The 13,616-nt window shown below is 42.0% G+C and overlaps 1 protein-coding gene across 4 annotated transcripts in view; it reads right to left on the bottom strand.

Moving 5' to 3' along the window:
* The window catches only part of FARP1 (FERM, ARH/RhoGEF and pleckstrin domain protein 1), a 191,814-nt gene that overhangs the window by 52,318 nt on the left and 125,880 nt on the right, over positions 1–13,616 (bottom strand). For all 4 annotated transcript variants that reach the window (XM_088523313.1, XM_088523314.1, XM_088523315.1 and 1 more), the window contains exons 3-6: positions 11,777–11,881; positions 7,294–7,336; positions 6,049–6,127; positions 2,764–2,861 (exon numbers count right to left, since the gene is read on the bottom strand). In XM_088523313.1, the coding sequence (XP_088379439.1) occupies positions 2,764–2,861; positions 6,049–6,127; positions 7,294–7,336; positions 11,777–11,881 (325 nt within the window). The remainder of the gene's footprint in view (positions 1–2,763; positions 2,862–6,048; positions 6,128–7,293; positions 7,337–11,776; positions 11,882–13,616) is intronic.

The following is a 13,616-nucleotide window of genomic DNA, read 5'->3' as shown; positions in this document are numbered from 1 at the left end:
TTCTTTAAAATCTTCTTGTGTGCTGTAGTCAAAGATTTGACTTCCACCAATAATCTCTTCTCTCTTATTCTGCACGCACATCACACCACTCTCTACGTTTTCTGCCTGCATTAGTACTTCTGCTACATCTAATGCTTTATATTTCAGCTCTTTTCCTTTTATCAGTCCATCTTCTTACTCTACACGTTCACTTTCCACACCATTCACTGTACCAAAGTAATCTTGCACTTTTAACACTTGCCAAAAGGTATTTTTAAATAGAAGCTTTCATATATATAACCCATTCTGTAATATACATGCTAATTTAACAAAAATCTCTTTGCTGTAGTATTTTAATTTTATTTAAATAACAGTCTATAACATCAGCATAAGCTTGTATCCATAATGTAAAGGCTTCTGGAATCAGATAGCCCTCATGGAAAGTGCTGGCAGGCACAGCACTGATAAGACACAATACCTACCCTCCTCCCTTCTCCATCTTTCCACTTGGATAACATCACTGCTATCAGCTGTCAAGCTTTATTTTTGTTGCAGGCAAATGTGTAATATTTTTTAGCTCCTGAATTATAAGCTAAAGAGAAAATAAATACAAAAGAAAACCACGTGGGTAGGCTACAGCTATATGCTCTTATTGGAGCCAAATTTCACAGAAAAATCTTTACGAGACACAAGATAGATAAATAAATGAGGCAATCACAGAGTTCCAGCAAATAGCAGGTCCAACAAAGGTTGTCAGAAACAGACACAAAAAAGCAGGGAGGGAGGGCACGATGGCAATATTATGAACATCCAAGAAATGCCCAGGTTGCAGCCAGGAGCTGACGAGGGGAGCAGCAGGGCAGGTGCACAAGACACAGAACCCTCTGCCCAAAACCACAGCTTAGATGCTGTGAATTCTGCTCCTCTCTGAGTAACCATTCTCTGACCTCTCTCCTTCTGCTGAGACGGAAAAGCTGAGTTTTCCAGTACAGAAACCGTCTTCCTTTACTCTCCAGAAGGAGAATACTAGTTGATTCTTGAAATCACAGTTGAAAATCGCTCTACACCTCAAGCTCAAAATTGGGAAAGAGAGCACAAAAATCTAAAAACAGTTCAAAATCATCACACTCATTCACCACAATTGAGAACAATTACATAACTCAACAACATAATATATCTCAACAGCGTAAGAGCATTGGTGTTGATTTGCCCTTTCTTTCAGACTTCAAAATGAAATTAGATATGCTGTAGCCCACGTTTGTAGAGAAAGCCTGCTTGCACTGTATGTTGCAGGGAATGGCCAAGTGTATAATGGAAGAACTGTGAAAAGCATGGAGTTAAATTCGTGTTTGACTGTGAGGAGGGAAAGGGCAGAAAGGAGGGAAGGAGACAAAAGGGGAAGCTCACAAAGGTGAATGGACATCCTGGGACTTTATCCTCTTACACTGCTGCTTTAGAAAAGCGAGTTGCCCACTGAGCGGTTCAGCCCAGGGCTGCAGATGGCTCAGTGAAGGATTTAACCGAGTAATCAATACGAGATAAGTAAGACATGAACTAGGACCTAATAAGGAAAATATTGTATGCAGAACTGCAGAGCTCAAGAGAGGATGAAACAATATCCTAAATGAAGAGAACTCCCAGTTTGCATTTCAACACAGGATACTCAATGAATCTAAACTAACACAGAGATGAAAAGATGGCAGAAAAGAGAAATAACAGCTGATGTGCTGAACACAGAAGCAGGAAAAACTGAAAGACAGAACAAAGTAGCCAAGGATTTTCTTATTAAAAGAAAAAAAGGTCGTTGCTGCAAAAACATTCTGCTGGAAAAGGATATGAGGGATACAGAATTCCAGAGAGGCTGCTGTACAACATCTGATTGCTCCTCAGTAACACTGGTCACTGACCATGGCAAATAGAAAATCATGCAATATCCGCCTTTCGTTTTCATCAGTGATTGACAAGAACTATCCAAACACCTGAACAGGCTCTGACAAAACACCATGAGAATTACCTATTGATCACTGAAGTCTTTCTGAATGTCTTTGCTGACAGCCATCTACATCATGCAGCACTTCAGTGGAAAACGCAATACTGGATTGTGCAATGGCCATTCAAAGCTAGCGGATTATGATCAGGATTTCCATCAAGGCTTACACATACTAAGTGGTTCTTCCTACTGTTATTCTCAATACTACTAACTGTAATTTCTTGAAATGGAAAGCATATATCACCTTTCAAGTGATTTGAAAGATGGAAGAAGCTTTGAGATGATGAAAAAAAGCTGTATGATTCTATGAAAAGTTTCACTGTGCATTCTTTCAGACTAAAAAAAAAGAAAAAACAAAAGTTTTTTTTTTCTTCCCTAGTGGTTTCTTCTTAGGACTTTGATTTAATCTGGCATTCCAGGCATGTTTATTTACTACATTCTCTAAGCACTATACAGATCTCCAGGAATTTGAATGCTCTGCTGACATGATACAATGATAAATATAAATAATAAAACTCAAGAGAAGAATTCAACCTGTTTGCGGCCACCTGCAAAAGCTGCTTTTTAGAGTCCTGTCAGACCATCAGATGCAGTGCTTTAAAAATGCCAGTCTCGTGTTCAGGAGCTCTTTATCGGAAAAAATAGGTTACCTGCACATTAATGCTGTTCTACAGAAATGTAATAAATTGCTCATATGGCTTGACCCTCCTCCCATAGCAGCCATTAACAGATAACCTGGCAAAGCATGTCCAACCAATCATCCCATTTCTCCTCCCGGAAAGAAGGGAACTTACACTGTACAATGTGTGAGATTAGGAGGGCAGTGCTGGTATCATTACACGTTAGCCTTCCCTGTGCCAGGTCCTGCTTCACTTGCAATGCAAATAGGTACCTGTGAAACCAAAGTGAACAAAAGAGTTATACAAAGCACGAGAAAAGGAAGGAAAGTATTTTAACTCTGACTCAGCTTTTGGCAACAGGTTCTTTTCACGTTGTGGAATCTAGGGAAATGATCTGATTTTTCTAGGCTCAGAGGTGAAGTAAAACATAATAGATACTGTGTTACAGCCATTTCAGTCTTACATGGTGGCTGCTTTGCAAAAGCAAGCTCTTTCCCTCTTTTTCTCTCTTCCTCTCTCTCTATGACACAGAGCAATGCGATCTGGAAGGGATATGAAGTGGCAGCAACGTGACAGCTATTACGTGTTCAGCAACACTCCAGTGAGCAGCACTAGATAACAGAGCTGCTGTTACCGGCAAGACTCGAGTTAGCACCTGGGCCTTGCAGAACGCAAGCAGAGCTTGACACTTCCACCTTGGCATCCACCTGGAAATGGGAAACAAGATCTTGACTGACCATCTCTAGCCAGCTTTGATCCTGTTTGGTCCTTACCGGCATGCGAACCATTTTGACCATATTCATTTCCAAACCATCTCAGCCACATGGGACAGTTTTACAGGCACTTGTAGACAAGAAACAGAAGTGCAGAGGCACCACAGGTTTACAGCATTACCTCAGCATCTAAATTTCTACTAGCTTCAACAGGAATCAAAATAGCCTAGTCCCACTCAGCATTACGTTCCTAAGATCAGCTTTCCTGGAGATAAATGTTAACTATAGGAGAAAGGTAACCTGTATTGGTTAGACACATTAATCAGCCTTCCAGTGACTGCTGTTTTTTTTGTGAGAAAGTCTTTCTTCTGCAAACATATCACTCAATCAGCCTCCATTTTCTGGACCCTGCAGCCTTACACTACAAAAGACAATAAAAGCACCATGCATCAGACACATGATATGTGTCCACAGAGCATCTCTTGCTGGTATATCAGGTCAAACATGCTGTGTTTGATCTGGTTATAAGCACTTGCCCAGTCCTTGGCATGCAACATACCTTGGGCAGGACAATGTCAGTGGTACAGCTGCTACACAGCTGAACCACAGGAGCTCAGGAAGAGCTGCAAGGTTGCCACGTTCTTCACTTCTTTGAAACACACTGAGCAAGCCCACTGTAAGTATTTCATTACTACACCTGGAGAGATTTAAACCAGGCAACTGGTTAATGCTGCCTTTGTACATGTTTATTCTACAGATGTGAAAAACTGTAACTTCTTTTTTTTTTTTTTTTTTTTTTTTGTAGCTGTGGACCATTTGACAATGAGGATGGCCACATCTTGGAGGTTAAGAGTACCATCAAAAGATCAGCACTGAATTTACCAGAAGAAAACTGCCTTCTTTCCATTGAGTCAGTAGTTCTGCTCTGATTTCAATATGAAGATATTCACAGTCAGAAGTTTATTCCAAATAACATAGATGGGATTTTCTCATGAGAAGATTTCACCTACATGCTCTACTCAGCATGCTTTACTCAGAAGGAAGGAAACTATCACCTCATCTGAAAGCACAGAAACGCAAATCCTTATCATGCTGATACAAAAGCATGCACACAAATCATGTTGGTTTGACTTGACTTCTACAAATTATGTGGGTAACTGAGGTGAGGACCCAACACACACTGTACATGAAATAATATATCAAATTTAAATAAATGTTCTTTTCAAACTTGCGCAGTGTCTTCTTTTTCTCAATCTTGTCTAGAAATCAGGTGATACGCCAAGATACAGATCCCTCTGTCATACAGAATTCACCCTAGCAGGAAGGCAAAGCACCAGAATGATGTGTTAACTGTTTCTCCAAGTGATGAAGCTCTTCCCAGTGGATATGCTTTCATATCCCACAGACTGCTGTGTACTTATACATTCAAGGTCCCTAGTGTATACGTTTAAAAACCTAACAAAAAAAAAATCATTAAGATTCAAAGAGATGTCTCCAGGTGTAGAAATATGCCCCTAAAATCAATTTACAGTGCATATACTAAGCAACTGATATGGGGAATACCTACTCAGAAACAGGATTTTTTCATTAGTAACATAATGAGCTTTCATTCGGGCCTTTATTATTTTTCCTCACTCTTTCAAGTAAATATTCATTTTTCCTACATCAAGGTCAGTAGTCAACACCAATCATTTTTTCCCATTCCATTGTTCTACCACCAAAATAAAACAAGACAGAGATAAATGCAGAACACTTTTTTTTTGAAGAAACCTTATGAAGGGGTATTCTTTGTAAAGCACATTCTATAGCTACAAGAGCTCTTTGTAGAAGCGGACTTCAGCCTATGGGAGGATCAAAAGTAAAAACTGAAAGAATAGTTAAAATGGTAAATCAGAACAGAAGAAAAGAAAAAGTAGTTACAAAAGATAAAGATTATAGACCAGAAACAGCTGAAAAGTTTCAGCAAAAAATACTGCAAGGAAATAAAATGCTTTTGAATGAAAAAGTATCTGCTAGTGAGGAAGAACTTTTTAATAGGTGTCTGAAATACCTGTTCACTCATACAGAATTATGATTCCTTTATCTGTGCCTATAGTAGGAAATTTAGAGTTTAAAGCAAGTTTTTTTAAGAGTACTGAAAACAGACACACCTTCAAGGCACTCTCTCTGCATACATGTATGCTCATCTCTATTTTTCTTTTACTTTTCATTTCCAGTCAAACCTTTGCGTTTCTCCATCTCAGAAGTCACACTCCCACCCACGCAAGCTTTCGGCATTTGCGTTAGCTCTGTGAAAAGGGTGCCCACATGTGGGGTCAATCCCGGTGAAAATGCTCTCCCAGAACTGGCTGAGAAGGTCACACATGTCCCTCGGCAAGCGGGACCTCTAGGGCACCAACACACAGTTCAGTCCAGGACCCCTCAACACTATTGCCAAAGGGGCTTGGAGGACTCTGAATGGTCTTCTCTCGAGGAGGCCAAAGCTCTCCCAGAGGTCCTCCATATCCATATCCATATCCTCCCAAAGCTCCTCCATAGCCATGCCCTCCTGTGCACTGTAGAACCTCTTAGCACAGAGTGCAACAGAGTCTTATGCTCCCATTTTCCAGGTGCATTCAAAGGCTGTGCAAAAAGCACCAAGTTAGTACTGAGAGAGAGACGCTGACTGTCAGTCGGTCACCTCAAATCCCACGTTCTCCTTGCTGTCTGCTGGAGATTAAAAGAATCCAATTACGCAACTACTAACCTTGTCAGTTCTTCCTGCAGCTGAGCGTGGTCAGGTGGGAAGAATTTTACCACAAATTTTACAACAATGTGCTTCGGTCCTAGGGAAATGTCAAAGGAAATTAGTCCATATTTGTAACACGCCAGGCATATTTTATTATACAGAATGATATACAATGGATGATTGGTGGAATATCCAGTGCATGGATATATGCTATCCTTCATCTTGCATTAATATTTTTGATGGTGTCAAAAATGGCACACTACATTTACGAATAATAAGAGAACAGTGGCTTCCTGGAAGGATATGCTGCCAAAACCAAGTCTGTTTTTAGTTACTGCATGAGGTGATCCACTAAAATGTAATACCTGGGTCTGTGATGCTTACTTCTGAAAAGGAATGGGAGGGTACTGAAATAGACTATTTTTTTCTAGTCCACTATAAAAATATTTCTATCTTAATAGCAGCACAATTGTTTGGACTCCTACAAATATGGTCAATGACAAAAGTAACAATGTACTTCTCTCTTGTCAGAGGGAGCGTTTCCACAGAATCTACTGTAACTGATATATATCTGTTTATATCTGACACGTGCTCTGGAGAGGTGCCCATGAATATCTAATCTCCAGAGCATATGTCCATAAATGAACTACTTTGCTAAAGAAATAAATAATCATCAAAACTCTTCCTGTTCATTTCTCCTCCTCCCAAGGGTGCTGAATATTTACAGTTCCCTTTTCTCTCCAGCCACGCACCGTGACAAGCCCTGGTTTCTTTAACCCAACTTTTCTCCTCCTGGTCTAAGACAGCTCCAAGTTCTGTGGCAACGCCCCAGGCAGCTGTAGCATACTGGCTGGTTTCTTCCCATTAATAATTTCTTTTTCTGGTTCTTTTTTCTTCTTTCGTGATTACTGCTACCTTTCAGCAATGCGTATTTCTTTTGTTGCATGCTTTTTCTTCCTCCGCAAATGTGCTCCTTCTGTTGATATCCCTGCCTCAAGTCCATGCTTCTAGTGACTGACTAAGCCTTCCAAAACCCACTACCAGATGTGATTGATGTCTACGTGCTTTGTAGAATTTGTTGCTGCAACGTAATTTGACAGCACACACAGTACAGCTTTCAAGTATAGAACTGAGATAAAAAACAACCCAAATACAATTCAGTAAAGAAAAGTGAGAAGATGATAATGATACCAGTTGACAGAGTCCTCATTTATTCAGCTATTCTCAGATGGATAGAAAGAATGACGGCAAGGAAGTACTTACTTCTAATCTGTTTCATAACAGGCTTCAAAAGATCGAGCCACACCTAAAACCAAAAGAAAGTGGTGTTATTATCTCTAAACAAAGCTTTGGTTTGGTTATTCATTTACTTATTTAATTTCTCCAGTATGGTCTTTATGCTTAATAAGCTATCACTGAGGCACAGCTTTTGAAACAGCAAAAACTTAGAGAATCGGGGAAACAGCATTCGGCAAGGACAAAATCTCATTTATCTCAGAGAGCAGCAACCACAGAAAGCTGGGCCAGTAACCAGTCGATTTGCAGAAAGGAAACTGAAACCAGAAATTAAGAGACATCCTACGCTGCCATTGTGGCCTTTGAGAATATGATCAGGATGCTCCCACCAGGGAGGCCTGAGCCAGCGCCAACAGCAGCGCCTGCACTAACCTACAGAAAAGCAACTGGAAGGGGTTGATATTTGCCTTTGCACTGGGAATGCTGGGCAAATAGAGAAATGAGAAGACGACGACAGTCTCCTGGTTTTGGGGTCCCCACAGGAGTCCCCTGGAGAGGCTTCAATGTCAATGTGGAGATGTCCACATCAGCCCAAGGAGATCAGGATTCTTGGCACTGCTGCCTGCAGAGAGGACCATGTGCTTGGTGGTCAAGAGCATGAGGCAGGCCCAGCTCAAAGCGAGTAAGAAAGCTTACTCCTCAACAGCACATTTTCTCTCTTCTGTAAATCTAGGCTTTCCTAAGTACACTGGGTACAGTGTAACTTCTGCAAATGCTTTATTTTCATCTCTTTTTTTAACACACTATTTTTTAAGGAAGTTGTGTGGGTCTTTCCTCCAGCTTTCAAAAGGGAAGCGATAGATGGAAATACCACGACCAGAGCCTACAGCCCCATTCAGTAGTCTTAGCTGGAAGGGTCTGGATAAATCACCACTCCTTCTCACACAGCTTACAGGAAGCTGAGGGAGATAAAAGCCAAACAACCTATGGGGATTGAAGGAGTGTGACAGCTCACACTGCTCAGCTGATAACTAAACCCAGGATTTGTATTTTGTTATCTCACTGCACTGCATGGAGCCTTCCTTGGAGACATTTAGAATTTGGAGAGGAACATCCTACAACCTTCACGAAGGTTAAAACCATTAAAAAACAAATTAATCAAGTCTTTCTCCTGGAAGATAAATATATATGTATATATGTATACATTCTTTTATACACACATATACGTATATAAATTAATACATTTCTGACCTTGAATAGTTTTAGATTATATGGAGACTGAAACACACTCAAAATCTCCATTTTACAAAACCATCCAAGACGCCAGATGGAAACAGGCATCTTTTTCTGTTATAACTGCTGTAATGTTGATCGCTATTTTCCTAGTTCCCATATCAGTGAGGTACCTTAACAGCGCCTCCAGTTAGCCCAGACCTCACATTCCTGCGCTTTTAAACTTGTTAACATTTCTCAATGGAATTGTTTTAAGTTTCTCAGCCTCTGAAAGTGATTTTTTTGAAGGAGCTTTGTTATCCAAGAATAGGCAAATGGTGTTTATCACTGGTTAAATTGGCTCTGACACTTTTTGGCAATTCAGTACTTTTAAACTGTTTTGTTTCAGAAAGTTGGCATGTACGTAATCTGCTCTGATGGTCAGCAGCTTTGCCAAGTTTAGGGGAGAAAAAATATCCTGAATATGAAACAGCCAGTTTACAAGAATGTGGGACATAAATTTTATTTGATTGAACAAAGACTTATCCTCTCTCTCTCCCTGGGGGATATAGCATATAGCATAAGCATATTGTGTACTGTTCCTTTCTCTGCTTTCTCTTGCAAGCAAGTTACAACATCCTTTACCAGACTGCTGGATACGACTAATGTACATGCTGAATGTGTGTGGGGAAGAAGGAGGAGTGTGGAGAATAATAAAAGTTTCATCACTGTCATCAAACCTAAGCAATTGAAACTTAAACACCTTGCAACTCCCACTGTCAGTCTATACAGAGTGATTCTGAGGATGGTTTATAAATTGGAAATTAGAAATAATGTGAGGATTCAAATTTGGATTCACAACCTCAGTTTTCTCTGGGACTAAAAAGGTTTGATTACTTAATTTGTAAGCAAAGTCAGATGTTCTGTGACAGTGACTGGATTCCAGCAGCAGGGAAATCTGGGCAGCCATCAAGCGTGGTGACACTTTGTAAAACCCTGGGCCTGAGCACCTTGCCTCACTTCCCCTTGCCGGAGCAGCAGGTGCAGCACTTAGACCCTCCACGTCTTCTCTGTTACAAATGCAGCCCCCTGGCACATCTGTGACTGCCAGGCATCCCAGCATACTACTGCCAGTATGTCCAAGAGCAGGTCTGGAGCCTTGAGTGCTGAAATAAACACAGCTGAACTGCTAACAGCATGTTATCATACAGGGCTTCATGCATGTATGATAACATTCAAACAAATACATTCCAAATATTTATCATTTTTTCCTTTTACCTCACTATGCTGGAAGAGCAGCAACTCATCCCGTTCAAATCATACAAAGTAAAATACGTGTGTATGTTTTATTTCTTAGATGCACAATTAACTGCAAATTCTCTAGTATGCCCAATGCTCATGTTCTGCATTACAGCCAGCAAGAAGCTCAGAAAGTTTTAAATCCCACAGGAACATTTATCTCCCCTGCATTATATAAACTGCTGTTACAGCTTAAGTGTAAATATGGCTCACATTGGTGTGCTACTCCACACCGAAACTGTGATTCGCAATCAAATCTTGCACTTCAGAGCTCCTGCAACCTATTTTTAGGGAGTTTTTAGGAGACAGCATCCCTCCCACTGATGTGCACCGCTCTTGGGACACAGCTGGCCAGATGGGGGCCAGATCTGGGCACCTCCTCCTTTCCTGGAAGCAAAGGCGAGAGCAGCCTGCAGACACCTGTCAACTGGCATGTGCACCCGCTCAACTGGTGCTACCCCAAGGGAAGGGCAGATGGGGTACCCTCTCCGATGTGTGGAGGAGGTTTCTTTCAGGGCAAACTGGCAATAGCAGATGATAGTTTTTTCTGCCCTCCTCTTCATCCAAGAGCCCTGGTTCCCCCACTGGGAATGTCTGGATGTAGTTCCACCCGGTCAAATTTTGGCCGCTGCAAGGGCCTCTGGTGCTGGCAGGATCTCAGTCTCTCCCCTGCTTCTGCCTCGAGCAAATAAACCACTTTTTGTTTCCACAAGACCAAAACCTGTTCCTTTCCCTCAGGGTGCTGAGCAAAACAGAGGGTCACTTAGCTGAAATGTGATGACCTGTGAAGTGGAGATGGTCAGACCAGATGACCTGCTCTCCTGTTCTGGAGCTTGTATAGGCACAAGACGCTAGGATTTGTCTGTAATGTCAGTTTGTCTGTGTTAACGGGGACCCTGGTGTGATAGCACTGTACAGGAACAAGAGTTAACCGAGGATATACAGCAGAAGAGGAAACTGTGCTTACTTCTAGTAAACTGCGTTTCATGTAAATCCAGGAGCAAACTGAAGTGATCACTTTCTAAAAGACTGAAGACTGTTTTTCCACCATTCTTTTTAATTATAGTTGATCCAAGACTATGTGAACACTACTACCATGACAACAGATTATGCAGTAGTGAATAAAACCTCTTTTGTCTTCAGTTAAGAAATACTGTTCCTTATAGAAATTTTATATAGACACAAAGATTCATCTTGGTTTTTTTTCCTTCTTAATTACTGTTCAAAGTCATCTCCTTTAGATCAGCAAGGATACTGGTGCAGAACTCACTGACCAGGCAAGAAATTCGGTATGTACAAGAATGCACTGGCCTAGCAATCCAGGTAGCTAGCACACATGCCAGAAGGTCACACAGTAAATCTAAAGTGAAATAAACCTCAGAAAAGGAAGCGAGAGGTCACTACCTCACATGAGCCTGTTTCTACCCCAGAACTGTTAATGCAGTGTGTGCATGCTGCAGGCACCTGCTCGGAAAGCGCGCTGGGTCAGGACCTGCACACCTGCCTGCTACACCCAGCTCTACAGACAGTGCTTTCATCATTTTGTTTTCCTCTTTCTACTACCCTCATTATATCTTTTATGTCTTGTTGTCCCAAAATATTTTTCGTGGAATTGTGTCACAGTTATTGCAACTTGCCCTGTCTACAGAGAAAGATTTCACTATCTTCCCACTCCAAATTAAGCGAGCTGTTAAAGATTGCAAATCCACTCTGCGTCAAACCAGCCTTCGGCTTTTCTGGTACAACTGACTGGAGACAAACTGTTTTCCCTCTCACATCCGAATTACCTGGTATTTCAACATGGATGAAACCTGAAAGGAGTAATCAGGTTTTAAAAACATTTCTTTGACTCTGGCAGGAATGAGCACTTTTTTTAAAAAAAAAAGGTTTTATTTTCTTGGGGATTCAGACTTAATTATACTTTTAAAGGAAGGAGAGGAGGGAAGAAAACCTTGTGCATGTAAGTGAAAAGCAGTTGAAAATGAACCCTTTTACATACCATCATCTTTTTGTGATCAGGAAACTCAAGGCCAAAGTAGTCGCCTTCAACAAGATTCAGGTGGTTGCAGACAGCATCATGCAAAACTTTCCCTGGAGCTCTTTGCTGTAAAGAAGAGACCAAAACCTAAGGTTACTCACTGCAGAAAAACACAAATGCTCGTAATAAGTGGCAGAACAAGTAACTAGACCAAAATATTGTCCAGCAAAAAACACTGTCAAAACCATTTCAAATTCAGTGGATTCTCCAGCCAGATCCCCCAGGCCACCACCGCAGGAGGATAATCATCCTTCCCTGGATGACACTGAATCACACAATCACAGAATGGTTGAGGTTGGAAGGCACCCCTTGAGATCATCTAGTCCAACCTCCCTCCACCCCTAGCCCAATCCACCACCAAGAGATTCTCCCCTTAGGTATTTGTGTATGTTGATCAGATCCCCTCTCAGTCTTCTCTAGGCTGAACAGGCCCAGCTTGCTTAGTCTTTCCTCATACGATAGATGCTCCAGTCCCTTAATCATCTTTGTTGCTCTATGCTGGACCCTCTCTAGAAGCTCCACGTCCCTCTTGTACTGGGGAGCCCAGAACTGCACCCAATACTCCAGGTGCGGCCTCACCAGAGCTGAGGAGAGGGGCAGGATATCCCTGCTCTACCTGTTAGCAACGCTCCTCCTGATGCAGGCCAGGATCCCCTTGGCCTTCTTGGCCAATGCACTTCAGACACAGGCAAGACCAAGATGGTCACAATACCACAGACCTGCCCCACACAGCGCATGGCTCTGGCTTGTCTGCTGGGCACCGATGCCCAAGGTCCAGGTCCTGGTTTCACATGGGCTTATGCTGGGCAGCTCCAGGCTTGCACATGCTATTCTGAGTTGCCCACCAGTCCCAAGGAGTCAAGGGGAAACATTTCCACTCTCACTATAGAAACCTCTCTTCTACAAAGACCAGATGTTTTTGCAAAATGTTACAGCTCTCAGAGGCAACAGCTTCGCTCATTGCCAGGATACTTCTGAGCAGCACATCGATTAAATCCATGCTGACAGCAGATACTGAGAATTATGGCTAACCAGTGATTCTTTGGCAAAAAAAAAACCCCACTTTTTAAGTGTAAGACAGCAAGCAAATATTTTTGTTCCTGGCAGAGACCCACCTATTTTAACTCAATAGACTTCCTGAAAAAAGCCATTTTGGCTCACTTCAGAATAAATAACGACCTATTAGGCAGCCCAAACTCCGCAGTTAGCTGAAACCCACATCCAAATTCCTGCTCACAGCCCGGACAAGTGACCTTGCACTCAACCTACCTTTTCACCAGGTAAATAATTAGTAAAGCAAAAAAAAAAAAAGAGCAATAATAGAACAAAAGAAATCCATTAGCAGCTGAAGTCAGCAAGTGGGCTGAAACTGCGCAGCAAACCCAAGCCCAGGCTTCTCATCTCTGGCAAGTGCCCTTGGCTAGCAGGCTATTTGCTGCAGGCAGTGGTTCACCTGGCCTCCAGTCCCCCCAGGTTTGTCAGGTTTGTCTGGTCTCTGTATCATGGTGGCAGACCAAGTTCCCAAATTCTTCATGTAGAGTAAGCTGGGTTTTGAGCCACGATCCTGAGCACGAAGCACCTTTTCAAGGGAAGCTCATCCAACCCTGTGCAATATATATGGGGAAAAGGAAATGCCCAGCAGCTAGGCTGACATGAGGGGAATGAAGAAGATGACATTTTCCTAAGGGCAGTGCAGATGCCACCACCGTGGGCCTCAGTCGCCTCAGTCGCCTCAGAGATGGAGGGCACAATGACCAAACCCTTCGCTCGCTTGGAAAATGAAGTTGGAAGGGAAAAGTCA

The sequence above is a fragment of the Tinamus guttatus genome, unplaced genomic scaffold, assembly GCF_059628265.1.
Source record: "Tinamus guttatus ecotype Peru unplaced genomic scaffold, ASM5962826v1 Tinamus_guttatus_pri_ptg000180l, whole genome shotgun sequence".
NCBI classification, from domain to species: domain Eukaryota; kingdom Metazoa; phylum Chordata; class Aves; order Tinamiformes; family Tinamidae; genus Tinamus; species Tinamus guttatus.
The sequence above is the reverse complement of the archived record's forward strand: the minus strand, read 5'-3'. Positions and strand labels throughout refer to the sequence as shown.